Raw genomic sequence first — 19,501 nt, 5'->3', positions numbered from 1 at the left:
AAGCACTGCATTAGGAAATTGCAGGAGTTATAGTTCTTGATTTGAAAGTTTTCAGAATACTATAAATCACCAACTGTATAGTAGATAGAGAAATGGACTCTTGTTTGTCAGTAGTTCTAGGGAGTGGGCATTACATATAATACAAAAATTGTACATAGAGAAACAAATCGTGTTTGTCAGTAGGTCTGGGGAGTGGGCATTTCTTGAAGTCTAGATTAAGTTGGAAATCACTCTGTACACAAAGTCAGATAAAAATTTAGAACTTTAAATCAGCAGGTTGAGCAGGATCTGTGGGAGGAAAGAAATTGTTGAAGTTTTGGATCAACCCTCCCTGTATCAGGTCTCATGTTTGGGATTAATGTTTGTTAACCAAAGATATTGAGGAATTTGGGGCACTTGGTTACATATCTCACAAGCAATACAATACATTGGTTTTTTTATTGATATTGCGAGATTGATATTTGCCAAGGCAGTAGGAGATTTGTGTCTTTTATAATTACTAACAAATCTGGACTGTTCTCAGTTTAAGATCGTATCTAAAAGGTGATGACGTAATATTACAGGAGTGATGGTTATCTAGAATGAGTTGCTAGAGGAGGTGATAGAGGCAAATACAGTTACAATGTTTAATAGGCATTTGGAGAGGTACCGAGGAAAGAAGTGGAGTCCTGCAGGCCTAATACAGGAAAATTAGGTTAGTGGACTTGGACGTCTGGTTGGCATGGATGAGCTGATTGAAAGGATCACTTCTGTGTCCTTACGACAGCATTGCAGGACAGGCCTTATCATCTTGAAGGTGACTTGAAACCAGAGAGTTAGTTTGATAAGTTTTGGGAGTCCATTTTTGTTTTGTGTAAACAAATAACAGTAAAAGTAAAACTAAATGATAGCCTTTACTCTCTTTCCTAGGGCGACACTGGTGTCTGAGCTGGTCAGATGTGGGATAGCAATGCTGCAGAGTGAAATGAAGAATGAGGAATCCAACCTGCCCAAACTACTTGAAGCTGTTACCCACCAGCTCTGTGAAGAAGGCAGGCAGGCAGTGGCCAAAGGCAGGGAGTAAGTGTCTATGTGATTTGAATAGTGACACCTTGGCTGATGTTGTTTGTGTTTGCTGAGCAGCGAATATTTCCTGCTTTGAAAGGGGAATTGTGACCAAAATTAAATCATTTTGCGGAACAGTCCAAATTGCAATTTGAGGCCTACCCAGCTGCTGGCAGGACTTGCATGAATGGAGAAATTTGCCTTCTGAGTCTTTCCATTTTATGCTACTTCAACGTATGACAGTCTGGAGTGTATTCCCTGGAAAGGCATTGGAATCAGTCGCAGTTCTCAAAAAATCATTGGATATAGACTTTAAAATTGATTATTTGAAGTTTTTATGTATTTTTTTTAAAAAAAGGGCCAAGTGTCTAACTAGTTAAACTTTTCAAGGGATTGGGCACAGTTGTGTCTTCTGCTGTATAATTCGAAAAACCCTTACACTAGAACAGGAGTTCCAGCTTGGGGTCCATGTGCCCCTTGCTTAATGGTATTGGTCCATGGTATAAAAAAAGGTTAGGAACCCCTGCGTCCTTGAAGATTCATCCTTCATATGTGAGGTGTAGCCCAATTTCCTTTCCCTTCCCTTGGAGAAATAGTCTTAAGGATGTGTTCAACTAAATAGTTAAGAATCTCTTGAAGGCCAATAGAAAAGCTGCAGATAAGACCATAAGATATAGGAGCAGAATTAGGTCATTCACATCGAGTCTGCTCTGCCATTCAGTCATGGCTGATTTATTATCCCTCTCAACCCCATTCTTCTGTCTTCTCCCCGTAACCTTTAGCGCTCTACTTATTAAGAACCTTTGCTTTAAATATACTGAATGACTTGGCCTTCACAGCTGTCTGTGACAATGAATTCCGCAGATTCACCACCTTCTGACTAAAGGAATTCCTACTCATCGCTGTTCTAAAGGGATGACCTTTTATTCTGAAGCTGTGGTGCTTGTCTCACCCAATATAGGAAACATACTATCCATGAACTATCGCAGCCTTTCAATATTCAATAGGCTTCAGTGAGAACCCTCTCATTCTTGTAAATTTCAGTGAGTATAGACCCAGAACCAATAAATACTACTCATATGTTAACCCTTTTATTCCCAGGATCATTCTTGTGAATCTCATCTTGAGCTTCTCCAGTGCCAACACATCCTTTCCAACAGCTGCTCACAATACTCTCAAGTGCATTCTGACCAGTGCATTTTGAAGCCTCAGCATTACATCCTTGCTTTTATATTCTGGTCCTCCCAAAATGTATGCTAACGTTGCAATTGTCTTCCTTACTACTGACTCAACCTGCAAGTTAACCTTTAAGGAATCCTACACGAGGACTGCAAAACCCCTCGGCACCTCTGATTTTTGAATTTTCTTCCTGTTTAGAAAATAGTCTGTGTCTTTATTGCTTCTACCAAAGTACATGACCATACACTTCCTGACATTGTATTCCACCTGCCACTTCTTTGTCCATTCACTTAATCTAATACCTTATGCAAACTCCCTGTTTCTTCAACATTGCCTGCCTCTCCATCTTTCTTCATATAGTCTTCAAACCTGGCTACGAAGCCATCAATTTCATTGTTTAAATCATTGACATATAATGTGAAAAGAAGCGGTACCAACCTCAGCCCTTTCGGAACATCTCACCAGCAGCCAACCAGAAAAGGTTACCTTTATTCCCACTCTTTGCTTCCTGCCAGTCTAGTATCTTTCTTGTAGTACCATAGGGTCCAATTTTGTGTAGCAGCTTCATGTGCAGCACTTTGTCAAAGGTTTTATGAAAATCAAGTAAGCAAATCCATTGACTCTCCTTCGTCTAGCCTGCCTGTTAATTCCTCAAAGAATCTCAACGGATTTAGGTAACCATGCAAACTTTGGCATATTTTATCATGTGCCTTCAAGTACTCTAAAACCTCATCCATAATAATCGGCTCCAACATTTTGCCAACCACTGGTCAGCCTATAATATCCTTTCTTTTGCCTCCTCTACCTTGTGAAAGAGTGGAGTGACATTTACAATTTTCCAGTCCTCTGGAACCATTCCAGAATCCATTGATTCTTGAAAAATCACTACTAATGCCTTCACAATCCCTTCAAGTAGCTCTTTCAGAATCCTGAAGTGCAGTCCTTCTCCTCCAGGTGACCTTCAGGCCTTTCAGCTTCCCAAGTACCTTCTCCTTGGTAATAGTAACTAAACTCATGTCTACCCCTCATATTCTTGAAATTCTGGCAATGCAAAATTCTTAATTCAGTTTGTCCACCACATCATGTGCCCTTTATACCTCTCCAGCATTACTTTGCAACGGCCGGATATCTATTCTTTACTGTTTCCCTCCTTTACTGTTTATACATCTAAAAAGGGTTTCAACATTTTAGAAAAGATAGAGAGGGAAAGCTGCTCATCGCGTTACTGGCATCAGCCTACCCACCGTAAAGGACATATATACAATACGGTGCCAGTAAAGTGCCAACAATATCATGAAGAATCCTACACACCCTGCTCATGGACTGTTTGTTCCATTCCCACCAGTGAAGAGGCTGTGTAACATCCATACCAGGACCACTGACTCAAAAACATTTACTTTCCCTGAGCAGTAAAACTAATCAAACCCTTCACCTACTAACTCTTTTCACTATTTTTTATTTTTGTACTGCCCAGTGTCAGTTTATGGACAGACAATCTATGTATATAAGCTATCTTATGTATTTATATTTATTATGTGCTTTTTTAAAGTATTATTGTGTTCTTTTGTGTTTTTTTTCCACTGTATCGGATGTGGGGTAACAATTATTTCGTTCAGGAAATAACATTAAACAATCATGAAAAGAGGGGTGTTGCACTATAAATCAGGAATAATATCACAACTGCACTCAGGTGGGACATGATCGAGGGCTCATCTACTGACTCTGTAGGGGTAAAACTTAAAAATAAGAAAGGTGCACTCACTCTGGGATTATACGACAGACTCTTTCTCCTTCTCCCCCGCACCCCCTCACTGTAGTCGCCAGGCAGTTGAGGAGCAGATACACAGCCAGATTAGGCAAAGGAGCAAAAACCTAAACCAAAATCCATTGATGAACCAGGAAATTAATGGCATACTGAGGGTTAGATCTGTGGCATTCAAGGCAGGTGTTCTAGAAATATAGTACTCCAGGTACGACCTACAGAAGGCTATTTTAAGGATGCGAAAGCAATTCCAGTTGAGGTTAAAGACGGAATAGGATGTGCATCAGCTCAGACAGGGTTTGCAGGCCATTATTTTCTATAAAGCTAAACCTAGCAATAAGGATGGCTGTGATGCTTCTCTCCCGGATGAGCATAAATCCTTTTATTCATGCTTTGAAAGGAAGAATAAAATTACACCTGTGCAGATCCCTGTAGCATCTGGTGACCCTGTGATCTCTGTCACGGAGGCCAACGTAATAACATCTTTCCAGAGTGTGAACCCTTGCAAGGCATCAGGCCCTGATTGATGTACCTGGTTGAGCTCTGCAAATCTGTGCCATCCATCTGTTGGGAGCTTCCAAGGACATGTTCAATCTCTTATTGCTACAGTTGGCTGTTCCCACCTGCCTCAAAAAGGTGACAATCATACCAATGCCCAAGAAGTGCAGGGTAAGCTGCCTCAATGACCAACACCCAATTACACTCACGTCTACTGTGATGAAGTCTTTGTGAGTTTGGTCATGGCTGGAGTCAACTCATGCCTAAGCAAGGACCTGGACCTGATGCAATTTGCACAATACATCTACAGCAGATGCAATCTCACTGGCTCTCCACTCAGCCTTGGATCACCTAGACAATCGCAATACCTACTATTGCAATACCTGAACAGTAGCTGCTGTTTATTGATTACAGCTCAGCATTCAACACATTCGTACCCTGAGTTCTAATTAACAAGATCCAAAACGTGGGCCTCTGTACACCCCTCTGCAACTGGATCCTTGACTTCCTCGCAGGGAGACCCCAGTCTGTGAGAATTGGAAAGAACATCTCATCAGTGACAATCAACACCTTGGTGGTAATGAGGAGGTAGGTGTTCAGGAGTGAGATAGATCAGCTGGTTGAGTGGTGTTGCTGCAACAACCTTACGCTCAACATCAGTAAGGCCAAGGAGTTGATTGTGGACTTCAGGAAGGGGAAGTTGAGGGACACATACCAGTCCTCATCAAGGGGTGAGCAGTGGAAATGGTGAGTAACTTTGTAGCATGGTGCGAGCAGAATCATCTGCAGCTTAATGTGAAAAAGACTAAGGAGCTGATGGTGGACCTGAGGAGGGCTAAGACACTGGTGACCCCTGTTTCCATCCAAGGGGTCAATGTGGACATGGTGGAAGATTACAAATACCTGGGGATACGAATTGACAATAAACTGGACTGGTCAAAGAACACTGAGGCTGTCTACAAGAAGGGTCAGAGCCATCTCGACTTCCTGAGGAGACTGAGGGCCTTTAACATCTGCTAGACGATGCTGAGGATGTTCTATGAGTCTGTGGTGGCCAGTGCTGTCATGTTTGCTGTTGTGTGCTGGGGCAGCAGGCTGAGGGCAGCAGACACCAACAGAATCAACAAACTCATTCGTAAGGCCAGTGATGTTGTGGGGTTGGAACTGGACTCTCTGACAGTGGTGTCTGAAAAGAGGATGCTGTCCAAGTTGCATGCCATCTTGGACAATGACTCCCATCCACTCCGTAATGTACTGGTTAGTCACAGGAGTACATACAGCCAGAGACTCATTCCACCGAGATGTAACACTGAGTGTCATAGGTAGTCATTCCTGCCTGTGGCAATCAAACTTTACAGCTCCTCCCTCAGAGTGTCAGACACCCTGAGCCAACAGGCTGGTCCTGGACTTATTTTCACTTGGCATAATTTACTTATTATTTAATTATTCATGGTTTTATATTGCTATATTTGTACACTATTCTTGGTTGGTGCAGCTGTAACGAAACCCAATTTCCCTTGGGATCAATAAAGTATGTCTTTCTGTCTGTAGTTTCAAGTTCCTGGGTGTCAACATTTCTGAGGATCTATCCTGGGTCCAACATATTGATGCAATTACAAAGAAGGCATAACAGTGGGTATATTTCATTAGGAGTTTGAGGTGACTTGGAATGTCATCAAATATACTTGCACATTTCTACGGATGTACAGTAGAGAGCATTCTAACAGGTTGCATACCAATTTGGTGTGGGGTTGCTTTACCATCTGCAAAAGATCATAAAAAGCTGCAGAAAGTTGTAAAGTCTGCCAGTTCCATCATGGACACTAGCCTCCCCAGCATCAAGGACACCTTCCAGGCTTATTTCCCTATACCAAGTCGGGTATGCCCCCTCCTTTTGTTGGGACTATCAACATACAACAAGAAGGCATCCATCATTAAGGACCCCCATCACCCATTACATGCCTTCTTCTCATTTGCTATCAAGAAGGAGATGTAGGAGCCTGGAGACACACACTTAATATTTCAGAAAGAGTTTCTTCCCCTCCGCTGTCAGATTTCTGAAATGACAATGAACCCGTGAACATTACTAAAGTAGTTTTTGCACTACTTATTTAATCTATTTTTATATACTTATTGTAATTTATAGTTTTTATTACTATGTATTGCAATGTACTTTTGTCACAAAGCAGCAAGTTTCACAATATATACCAGTGATATTAAACCTGATTCTGAACCACAGGGTTATTTTCATGGTGACTTCAACTTCTTTGGAGGACTGGGACTTCCTTGATGCATGAGGCAGAATTTGTAAAGTGTCCTCTTAAATCAGTATGTTGATAGTCCCAACAAGAGGAGGGGACATACTTGACTTGGTATAGGGAAATAAGCCTGGCCTGGGATCAACCTTTCTGTGGGAAATTATTTTGGAAACTGTGATCACGATATTGATAAATATGGACCTTGTGAGAGTAAATTGGAGCAGGACAAGTCCACATCTGACATGTAAATGGTGTTTAAAGACTACAAAAGGTATAGGACAGGTATTTTCCAGTAACCAGGAAGGACAAGGGTGGTAAGATAAAGGGACATTGGATGTTGAAAGTAGTGAAGGAAAACTAAACTCAAATAGCCCTGAAGACTATAAAAAAGCTAGAAAAGAACTCGAAGGGAATTATGCGAGCCAGGAATGGACATAGCAATCATAGCAAGTATGATTAAAGAGAATCTTAAAGCAAGAAGAAGGCGGTAGGACCACTGAAGGATAAAGGAAGAAACATATGTTTTAGGTAGAGAACATGGGAGAGGTTCTAAATGAGTACTTTGTATCAATATTTATAGTGCCTATAACAAGTATTCATGCGCCCGCTCCCCCCTTTTCATTTTTCCATGGTCTTCTGTCCTTTCCTATCAGACTCCCCCTTCTTCAGTCCTGTATCTCCTTCGCCGATCAACTTCCCAGTTCTTTACTGTTTAGATAGAGCTACATTAAATATATGTTTCCTTACAGTCTTTGTTTCATGTCAACAAACATGGCAATAAGGTGGTAGGCATGGTTGGGGTAAAACAGGGCATGACTGTGAGGGGTATGTTTTGCGAGTGGACAGTCTGGCCACTGAGCTTGAAGATGCCCTTAGCACCAAGGAAATGTTGATAAGTCAGCTTCTTCCTCCACTGAAAGACCTCAGACTATGCAGATTAAATAACCCTCTCCTGAAATGTACTGAAAAACTTGTACAATTACAATTCTGTCTGTTGTAAAATTCCTGATCCTATTATTCCACTGACTGTAAACAAATAATTAGATTTCCTGGTTGATAGCCATATTTTCCACAGTTCGTGCTTCTAGTTGGCTAAGGGCTCCCTTAAGCAATGATTCATTTAAGTGTCATGGGACGTAGGACAGCTAGTCTCTTCACCCATTTGTTGTTAAGTTACTTATCAGCTACTCAGATATAAAGTTCAAATTCAAAATAAATTTATCGTCAAAGTACATATATGTCACCATATACAACCCTGAGATTCACCTTCTTGCAGGCATACTCAACAACGCCAATAACCATAATAGAATCAGTGAAAGCACACCAAACAGGGTGGTCAACCAGTGTGCAAAAGACAATACTGTGCAAATTCACAAAGCAAGGAAAAATAGCAATACTGAGAACATCTGAAGAAGAGTGCTTGAAACTGAGTCCGTAAGTTGTAGGAACAGTTCAGTAATGGGGCAAGTGAAGCTGAGTAAAGTTATCCCATCTGGTTCAGGAGCCTGATAGTTGAGGCATAAGAACTGTTCCTGAACCTGGTTGTGTGGGTCCTGAGGATCCTGTACCTTCTTCCTGATGGCAGTAGCAAGAAGAGAGCATGACCTGGGTGGTGGATGTCCATGATGATGGATGCTGCTTTCCTGTGACAAGGCTCCATGTAGATATGTTTGTTCAATGGTGGGGAGGGCTTTACCTGTAATGGATAGGGCCGTAGCTACTATTTTTTGTAGGATTTTCCGTTCAAGGGCACTGGTGTTTCCATATCAGGCTGTGATGCAGCCAGTCAGTATACTTTCCATCATGCATTCTATAGAAGTTTGTCAAAGTTTTAGGTGTCATGCCTAATCTTCGTCAACTCGTAAGGGAGTAGAAGCGTTACTGTGCTTTCTTTGTAATTGAACTTGCATGCTAGGGCCAGGACAGATATAAAGGAGAGCTTCAGTTTCTTGTAGCACAAGATCCACTGATTAATCTGTTGGGACAGGATTTCTTTTGCAGCTAGAATGTTCCCCCAAAAGGATACAACTCAGAATGAATAATCAGCTGTATGTGTTGTGTAAGTAGAATTGGTCCTGGTAAAACCTGATGGGGTGGGATTTCTTCCGTATGTCTAAAAGGAGTAGTTGAAACAGTATGTGGAGAATGCAACGAGAAGAGAGAACGTACTGAATCAACTTGTGGGAAATGAGCTGTACCACGTGACAGACCTGATAGTGAGCGAACGTTTTGAGAATAGTGACCACAACTCATTTAGGTTTGAGATAGTTATGAATAACCATAAGATCAGATGTTGCAGGAAGGAGCTAAGTTGGGGGAAGGGCAAATTTTGACAGGCTAAGAAAGGAGCTAAGGATTGTTGATTGGGAGCAGCTACTGTCATACAAGCCAGTGTTTGACATGTGGGAAATGTTTAAAGACCAGCTGATGTCCAGGATTGACATATTCTGGTAAGGAGTAAAGAGACATAACAACTGAGAGAACTATGTATGACCCAAGTGATCCTATGTTTAGTCAGGAAGGAAAAGGATATGCACATAAAGTTTAGGGAGCAAATATCAGACTTGGCATTTATAGAATGTAAAGGTAGCAGGAAAGTATTCAAGCAGGCAATTAGAAAGACGAGGGGTGATGAAATGTCCTTGATGTGCAGGATCAAGAAGAATTCTTGGGCATTTTATACTTAAATTTAAGAAAAAGAGAATAACTAAAGAGGGTAGATTCACTCAAAGATAAAGGAGGGAATTTGTGTTTGTAGTCAGAGCATGTGTCAAAGGTATAAAATGAGTACTTTGTGTCAATATTTACTGAGGAGAAGGTTTTAGAGGATATTTTAAGGCAGAGTTGGGCATGCTAATTTGCTGCAACACTTTGAGGTTAAGGAGGAAGTAATGCTGAGTTTTCTGAAAAACATTAAGCTGAATAAGTGTTCAGAGCTTGATGGCATTTATCCCAAAATAATAAAAGAAGTGAGGAGATTAGGGCTTTAACATGATCTTTGTGTCTCACTAGAAGTGGGCAAGAGTTCTGGAGAGGAGCAAATATTGTGCCTTTGTTCCTGAAGGGAAACAAAGATAATCCAAATAATTATAGGCCAGTGAGTATCATATCAGTGGTAGGGAAGCAATTAGTATATAGAGAAGGGACTCCAAACCTTTTTTCTGCAGTGGACCACTACCATTAACCAAGAAGCCCATGGACTCTAGGTTGGGAACTCCTGATATAGAGGGATAGGATTTAGAAACATAGGAAGCCTACAGCACAATACAGGCTCTTCGGCCCACAAAGCTGTGCCGAACGTGTCATTACTATAGAAATTACCTAGGATTACCCATAGCCCTCTATATAACATCCCATGTCCTAAACTCAATGTCCTGACTGATGAAGGCAGCAAATTGTCTCTTTGAAAGCTTTCCTTCTGGAAAGTACCGTAGGGATATTAACACAAAAACTTTATGCCAACTTAAAGTTTTCATTCCCCTGGCAGTTAATCTGATAATTCTGGTTAGCTACTCCACCCACCCTCCATTTAAACCACTTTTACAATGCTGTTACATTGCAAATACATGTTCATATTTAACATATTTTATTCCATATCCAAACCTGAAGCCCTAGATTTATTTTAAAATCCTTTTCTATACTTTAATCACCAGATAACTGGTAAACAATTGTGGAAGATGGTAAGGAGAGAAGCAGCTTTGATCAGGAATACAAGATTCATGTTTAGTTGTAACACATAAATTGAATCAAGACAATGAAATGCACTGTTTGCTTTGACAACCAACACACCTCAGCTTGTGCTGGGGACAGGACCAAAGTATTGAAACATATTCCAGCTCCCAGGCCTCAACTATTAGAGCCCAAATTCTTCCTCAGGAATTGATCCTTGGCATCAAATCAAGGTGACGCCGATCATCAAATAACATGCCTTCGAACCCTGGACTTGGCAGTGGCGAATATTGGGCATCAAACTCCATTCTCACCAATTGACGCAACCAGTGGGTTATTGGAATTCATTCTACTGCCAACATAGAAATCAGACTCCGGACCCACTGACAACTCTCTGTGAGCCCAATGGGGAATTAGAAGACACCATGTCTGCAAATCCACAAGTCTGCTGGAAGGTCATTTCCATCTTGTTCTGCTGAACATTGTGGACATCCTCTGTTGTCACCTTGGGTGTGTTGGTTGTGAACACAAATGACACATTTCACTGTAATTTTCTCTGGACATGTGACACTGGAGGACCCAGACGAAACCGACGCATTCCACGGTGAGGATGTATAGGGACATCAAGGATGAACACCAAAATCCAGTACCCCAAACTTTAATTGCGTCATGCTAATTGTTCTGCTACCATAGAGCCCTGGTTGTTAACACAAACAACACATCTCTCTGTTTCCTTGGGAAATAAAAAGCTCTAAATAAATGACACACTGAGGGAGTGAATGAAGGGGGGGGGAAGAGAGAGGATGAACCAGTGATGTTATTCACAGGTGGGAGAAGTTTGACTAAAAGGAAGAGCTTCACAGACATTTGGACATTCTGGAGGATTATGCACATTTGTAAAGGAGTGGCGTACCTGGGGACAGTCAGTATGCTTTGTGGAGGGCTGATAATTCCTTACAAACTTGATTGAGTTTTATGAAGTGACAAAAATGATTGATGAGGGTAATGAGGTGGACTTTTATCTACATGGTCTTTAGTAGGACATTTGATAGGTCCCTTGTAGTTTGATGCAGAAGATATAGATGTATGGAATCTAGGGTGAATTGAAAGTTTGGATTTGGAAAAGGATTAACCACTGAAAATAGAGTAGGGGTGGAAGGTTATTTTGGCTGGAGGTCCGTGACCACCAGTGCTCCATGTACAGTGCAAGAAAAGGTTTGTGAACCTTTCGCAATTACCTGGTTTTCTGCACTAATTACTCATAAAATGTAGTCTGATGTTCATCTAAGTCACAATAATAGACCAACAGAATCTGCCTAAACTAGTAACACTTAAACAATCTACTTTTCATAGAAACATAGAAAACCTACAGCACAATACAGGCCCTTAGGCCCACAAGGCCCACAAAGTTGTGTTGAACATGTCCCTACCTTAGAAATTACTAGGCTTATCTATAACTCTCTATTTTGTTAAAAGACCCTATCGTATCCGCCTCCACCACTATTACTGGCAGCCTATTCCACGCACTCATCACTCACTGAGTAAAAAACTTACCCCTGACATCTCCTCTGTGCCTACTCCCCAGCACCTTAAACCTGTGTCCTCTTGTGGCAACCATTTCAGCCCTGGGAAAAAGCCTCTGACTATCCACACGATCAATGCTTCTCATCATCTTATACACCTCTGTCAGGTCACCTCTCATCCTCCATCGCTCCAAGGAGAAAAGACCGAGTTCACTCAACCTATTCTTGTAAGGCATGCTCCCCAATCCAGGCAACATCCTTGTAAATCTCCTCTGCACCCTTTCTATGGCTTCCACATCCTTCCTGTAGTGAGGCGACCAGAACTGAGCACAGTACTCACAAGTGGGGTCTGACTAGGGTCCTATATAGCTGCAACATTACCTCTCGGCTCCTAAATTCAATTCCACGAATGATGAAGGCCAATACACTGTCCGCCTTCTTAACCACAGAGTCAACCTGTGCAGCTGCTTTGAGAGTCCTATGGACTCGAACCCCAACATTCCTCTGATCCTTCACACTGCCAAGAGTGTTATCATTAATACTATATTCTGCCATCATATGTGACTCCATCTGCCACTTCTCATCTCAGTTTTGCATCCTATCAGTATCCCGCTGTAACCTCTGACAGCTCTCCACACTCCACAACACCTTCAACCTTTGTGTCATCAGCAAACTTACTAACCCATCCCTCCACTTCCTCATCCAGGTCATTTATAAAAATCAGGAAAAGAAAGGGTCCCAGAACAGATCCCTGAGGCACCCCACTGGTGACTGACCTCCATGTAGAATATGACCCATCTACCACCACTCTTTGCCTTCTGTGGGCAAGCCAGTACTGGATCCACGAAGCAATGTCCCCTTGGATCCCATGCCTCCTTTCTTTCTCAATAAGCCTTGCATGGGGTACCTTATCAAATGCCTTGCTGAAATCCATATACACTGCACCTACTGCTCTTCCTTCATCAATGTGTTTAGTCACATCTTCAAAAAAATCAATCAGTCTTGTAAGGCACAACCTGCCCTTGACAAAGCCGTGCTGATTATTCCTAATCATATTATACCTCCCCAAATGTACATAATTCCTGCCTGTCAGGATCTTCTCCATCAACTTACCAACCACTGAGGTAAGACTCACTGGTCTATAATTTCCTGGGTTATCTCTGCTCCCTTTCTTGAATAAAGGAACAACATCTGCAACCCTCCAATCCTCCAGAACCTCTCCCATCCTCATTGATGATGCAAAAGTCATCGCCAGAAGCTCAGCAATCTCCTCTCTTGCCTCCCACAGTAGCCTGGGGTACATCTCATCTGATCCCGGCGACTTACGCAACTTGATGCTTTCCAAAAGCTGCAGCACATCCTCTTCCTTAATATCTACATGCTCAAGCTTTTCAGTCTGCTGCAAGTCATCACTACAATCACCAAGATCCTTTTCCATAGTGAATACTGAAGTAAAGTATTCATTAAGCACCTCTGCTGTTTCCTCCGGTTCCATACACACTTTCCCACTGTCACACTTGATAGGTCCTATTCTTTCACGCTTTATCCTTTTGCTCTTCACAAATTTGTAGAATGCCTTGGGGGTTTTTCTTAATTCTGCCCAAGGCCTTCTCGTGGCCACTTCTGGCTTTTCTAATTTCCTTCTTAAGCTCCTTTCTATTAGCCTTTTAATCTTCTAGATCTCTAACATTACCTAGCTCTCTGAACCTTTTGTAAGCTTTTCTTCTTGACTAGATTTATTAAAGCCTTTGTACACCATGGTTCCTGTACCCTACCATAACTTCCTTGTCTCATTGGAACGTACCTATTACAGAACTCTACACAAATATCCTCTGAATATATGCCACATTTCTTCCGTACTTTTCCCTGAGAGCATCTGTTCCCAATTTAAGCCTCCAATTTCCTGCCTGATAGCCTCATAATTCCCCTTATTCCAATTAAAAGCTTTTCTAACTTATCTGTTTGTATGTCTTTGTTGAGCACATTGTTTAATCATTCACAGTCCAGGCTGGAAAAAGTATGTGAATGAATCCTTGTATTTAATAACAGGTAGACCCTCCTTTAGCAGCAATAACCTCCACCAAACATTTCCTGTAGCTGCTGATCAGACTTGCACAATGGCGAGGGAGCATTTTAGACCATTCTTCCATACAAAACCATTTCAGTTTGTCAATATTTCTGGGATACCTTGCACGAACAGCCCTCTTTTGGTCATGGCATAGCGTCTCAATTGGGTTAAGGTCTTGACTCTGAGTTGGCCATTCCAAAACACAAATTTTCATTTTTATAAACGATTCTGTTGTTGATTTACTCTTTGTGTTTTGGACCATTGTGTTGTTGCGTCATCCAAGCTGTCCAGGCTCTGAGGCAGCAAAGCAGCCCCAAACCATGATGCTTCAAACAGCATGCTTCACAATTACGATGAGGTTTTGGTGTTTGGTATGCAATGCCCTTTCCCCTCCAAGCATACATTAGCTGTGCACATTTCTGCAAAAAATTTCAACTTTAGTCTTATCTGTCTACAGAACATTGTTCCAGAGGCATTGTGGAACATCCAGGTGGTCTTTTGTAAACTTGAGTTGCATAGCAATGTTTTCTTTTGGTGTTCCTACCATGAACACCATTTTTGTTCAATGTTTTCCTTATAGTGAACACATGAACTGAGACTTCAGCAAGTTCTAGAGATCTCTGCAGGTCTTTTGCTGTTACCCTTGGGTTCTTTCTCACCTCCTTCTGCATTGCATATTGTGTTCTTGGTGTGATCTTTGCAGGATGCCCACTCCTAGGGAGAGTAACAACAGTACTAACTTTTCTCCATTTGTAGACAATTTATTTTACTGTGGACTGATGAATACTCAGGTCTTTAGAAATGCTTTTGTAGCTTCTTTCATCTTCATGCATCTGTGCAATTATTCTAAAGTCTTCTGAGAGTTGTTTTGATTGAAGCATGGTGCACATTAACAGATCTTTCTTGAGAAGTGCAGGCTCTGTCTTCAACTTGACTTTGCCTTTTTTTTATAGGGCAGGGCACCTCTACAACCCGCCTCCAATCTCATCTCATTGATTGGAACAGCTGACTCCAAATGGCTTTTGTAGAAGGCATTGCCCCCGAGTTTTACGTACTTTTTTGAATCTAGACAGTGATTGTTTAAATGGTAACTCAGGATTGATGAAAAGAAGTAGAATTGTTTGCGTGTTATTAGCTTAGGCAGATTGTGTTTGTGACTTGGATGAAAACCACATTTTATGAGTAATTTATGCAGAAAATCAGGTAATTCCAAATGATTCACAAACTTTTTCATTTATGATGCTTGTCAATGGCTTGGATGAAAGCATAGATGAGTGGATCATCATTTGCGGATGACACCATGTTTGGTGGAGTTGTGGACAGTGTAAAGAACTATCACAAACTCAGCAGGATGTAGATCAGTTACAGATATGGACAGAAGTGACAGATGAAGTTTAAATCAGGCAAGTATGAGGTGTTGCACTTGGGAATATCAAGTAAAGGGAGGAAGTATACAATTGATGGTAGACCCTTTAATAGTGTTCAGCTACAGAAGGATCTTAGGGTCTTAGTTCTTCGAAAGTGGCTATGCAAGTGGATAACGTGGTAAAGAAGGCATGGCATACTTGACTTCAGTGATGGGGTGATGCGTATAAGAGTAAGAAACCATCCTGTGGGTATATGAAACTTCAGTCAGACTGCTCTTGTAATGCATGTATTTCTAGTCACAGGAAGGATGTGGAGATTGTGGTAAGGATGCAGAAGTAGTTTATCAGTATGCTTCTAAGGTTATAGGGTATGAGCTATAATGAAAGTTTGGACAGACTTGGGTTGTTCTCCCTACATTGAACTGATTCTGTACCCTATAGACTCACTTTAAGTATTCTGCAACTCATCCACCCTGCATTATTTATGTATTTATTTACATGATTTGTCTTTTTTGCACTTTATTTGTCATCTTTGTGCATAGCTTTTCATTGATTCTATTGTATTTCTTTGTTCTATTGTGAATACCTGCAAGAAAATGAATCGCAAGGTAATATGAGATACCTATATGATAATGAATATACTTTGAACTTAGAGGGTTGGAGGCTGAAGCGGAAGTTTAAAATAGAAGAGACGTTGATAGACAGTTAGCATCTTTCTCTCAGGATTGTAATGTCTTATACTAGAAGGTATGTATTTAAGGTGAGAGGAGATGTACAGGTTAAGTTCCTTTGAATGGTGGGGCTTGGAATGTGCTACCATGGTCATGGTGGTTGCAGATGAAAAGGGCATTTAAGAAACTGTTAGATTGGCACATGAATGTGCAGAGATTAGAGGAATATTGAAATTATGTAGGCAGGAGGGATTAGTTTACTTGGGCATTTCATTGTTCATTTAATTAGTTCAGTAGAATGGCCTGCTCCTGTGCTGTACTTTCTATGTTCTAACTAGTATAGACCAAAGATAGCTGGAATATAGTTGGTTTTGCTGGTAGTGACTTTTGTAGCCTTTAATTGTCTCAAAAATCTCAATTGCAGGAACTACAGATTATTGATGTAGATTGCATTGACCAATAGATTTCAGAGGGTTATAAAACCTTAAAAAAATGTAATATCCCACACAATGTTAATGTTCTAAATTGTAAATCCCAGCACCAGTCTCTTCACTGACAGGTGCAACCTCTTCATTATTGAAGGTCTTTCCTTACAAAAAGGATCGAGTGTTTTCCCAGCGAATATCATGAATAAACTTTCAGCCAGATACAAGTATCAATTTTAACCGACGTTTCAATGACAGACTGTGCCAACTTCATCAGGGATGATGCCTAGGCATGTCTCATCCAGTGGTATATATACCCGCCTCATCTGTCCCTCCTGGTTAGTCCTCACCCAATCTGGTTACTGCTATCCCATCTTATTTACAATTGAATTCCAATTCTTACTTCAAAGCACAAAGTAAAAGTTATTCTCAGAGCACGTACTTGTCACCACATACAACTCTGAGATTCTTTCCCAAGTGGGAAATTATTTCGTTACAGCAGCAACGTTTAAAAGTGCACTAGCAATAATAATAAATATAATACTATTAACTAATAATAAAATACAGAATAATGAACTAATATTTTGCCAATGTGTAATAATGTACAAAATAATAAAACAGAAACTATTGTTCGCCTGTCGCACAGAAATCAACTGTTGTATACAGTGGCATGCAAAAGTTTGGGCACCCCGATCAATATTTCTGTTACTGTGAATAGCTAAGCAAGTAAAAGATGACACATTTCTTTAATATTTTAAACAAGCTTACTTTTTTATTTCCATCTTTTACAGTTTCAAAATAACAAAAAAGGAAAAGGGCCTGAAGCAAAAGTTTGGGCACCCTACATTTCAGTAGTTAGTAACACCCCCTCTGGCAAGTATCACAGCTTGTAAACGGTTTTTGTAGCCAGCTAAGAGTCTTTCAATTCTTGTTTGGGGCATTTTCACCCATTCGTCCTTGCAAAAGGCTTCTAGTTCTGTGAGATTCTTGGGCCGTCTTGCATGCACTGCTCTTTTGAGGTCTATCCACAGATTTTCCATGATGTTTAGGTCGGCGGACTGTGAGGGTCATGGCAAAACCTTCAGCTTGCGCCTCTGAGGTAGACCATTGTGGATTTTGAGGTGTGTTTAGGATCATTATCCTATAATTTTCCCTCTTAAGACTGCCTTCAGAGGTGAAACCTCTCCATTATCATTAAATTCTAAGTAGAGACCAATTTCTGTTTTAATTTGTTCCTTAAAGTAGGGATCATTGAGTAGACTTGAATTTAGTTTTCAAATAGTATTCTTTGGTTGTAGGTCAAAATCAACAGATAAATATATCGGTGCATGGTCACTTAAATCTATTGTCCCAATTCCACAGGTGTTTTATTTTGTCTTTGTCTTCTCCAAATGTTATGAAATAGTCTGTTCTCGTATATACAGAATGGGGAGTAGAATAATGAGTGTAATCCCTTCTGTCAGGGAAAAGGTCCCTCCATATATCAATTAAACCAACATCCTCAAAAAGTGTATTAACTTTCTTATGTAAAGATTTTGTTTCATAGGTTTTTCTATTGGAAGAGTCTAAGTTTGGTTGTAATTGTAAATTTAAGTCTCCCCCAAATATCAGGAGACCTGTTTCTGTTACCATAATATCAGTAATTTTCTGAAAGAAACCAATATCACTTCCTGGGGGTGCGTATATATTCAATAGAGTAACTGAGTTGTCGTCTATATTCCCCCTTACCAGAATATATCTGTCCTCTTTATCTCCCATTTTGAATACTTTTTCAAAATTTAGCTTACTTGAAATAAGAATAACAAGTCCTCTCCTATGTCCTGATTTATATGAGGAGAAAAACAGATTAGTGAAGCCATTCTCTTTAGTTTTTAATGCTCATTATCACTTAAATGAGTTTCCTGTAAATATACTACATGGGCTTGTTCTTTTTTCATTTTGGATAAAATTCTCTTACATTTGATTGGATATAATAGCCCATTGACATTAAAAGAAATGAATTTTACCTTGTCCTTAGCCATCTGTATTTATCTGTCAATGTATCATTGAAATTAGAATAAAACTTAATTGATCTACTCCCTGAACAAATAAGAACCAAGAAACGCAAATAATAACAAAAATGGCAACGAACGTGAGATTCCAAGGCTGAGGTCTCTAGTAGATGACCCTGCGTTGAGCTAGAGGAAATGTCTATCTGTGGGGGATAACCCCTCCTATTTGTGAGTTGAGGGCCCCCATTGCAGTATTCATAAAAGTCAGTGAACAAATCCATTACACCGAAAAGATTTCCATGTGTACTCCTATATATATATACATACACACGCACACACATACATACATACACATATATGCACCCATATATATATATTCTCATTTTGGCGGGGAAAAAGGAGTAAGTGAGCGAATAAAGAATAACAACTAAGTAATATAAAATCCACGTTATGATAAGTATTTCTCGAGATAGGTATATTACCGTGTACTTTTGCTTCCGTTTAGCTTCTCCACATTTTTAAGTTAGCCAAACCTTATGGCTCTTCTGAAGGGGTTGAGGACTGTCTTTGGGAAACTCCCGGTCTCTTCCTGATATATTTCTCTCGGCCTCCCCTCGTTTCCTGCCTTCTCGTTTCTCGCACTATTTCCCAAGCGGAGCGGGATAATTCCTCAGTCAGGCTTTCCCTCGTTTTGGTCACGCTGACGGGCAACCCTTTGGCCTTCATGTCTGTAGTCACCTCTTCCACTGTCCGGTACAACTGCGTCCCGTTGTCATAAAACACTCGAAGTTTAGCAGGGTACGGAGTTTGAAATCTAATCTTATTTTGCTTTAGTACTCGCTTTACTTCAGAGTATTCTTTGCTTTTCTGGAGGACCGCGGGGGGGGGGGGGGTTAATCTTGGTCGAAATATATTAACTTATCCTCAGAAAACACTCTCTTCTTACCCCAGGCCCTTTGTAGAATCTCCGCCTTGGTGCTGTACTGAAGGAATTTAATTATTATTGAGCATGGCTTTCTATCCTGGGCAGGTTTAGGGACTAACGC

At 40.7% G+C, this 19,501-nt stretch overlaps 1 protein-coding gene across 2 annotated transcripts in view; it reads left to right on the top strand.

The window, feature by feature from the left end:
- Window positions 1-19,501, top strand: part of cdan1 (codanin 1) — a 243,647-nt gene that overhangs the window by 174,244 nt on the left and 49,902 nt on the right. For both annotated transcript variants that reach the window (XM_059951888.1, XM_059951897.1), the window contains one exon: window positions 910-1,059. In XM_059951888.1, the coding sequence (XP_059807871.1) occupies window positions 910-1,059 (150 nt within the window). The remainder of the gene's footprint in view (window positions 1-909; window positions 1,060-19,501) is intronic.

This window comes from Hypanus sabinus, chromosome 2 (genome assembly GCF_030144855.1).
Source record: "Hypanus sabinus isolate sHypSab1 chromosome 2, sHypSab1.hap1, whole genome shotgun sequence".
Classification (NCBI taxonomy): domain Eukaryota; kingdom Metazoa; phylum Chordata; class Chondrichthyes; order Myliobatiformes; family Dasyatidae; genus Hypanus; species Hypanus sabinus.
The sequence above is the reverse complement of the archived record's forward strand: the minus strand, read 5'-3'. Positions and strand labels throughout refer to the sequence as shown.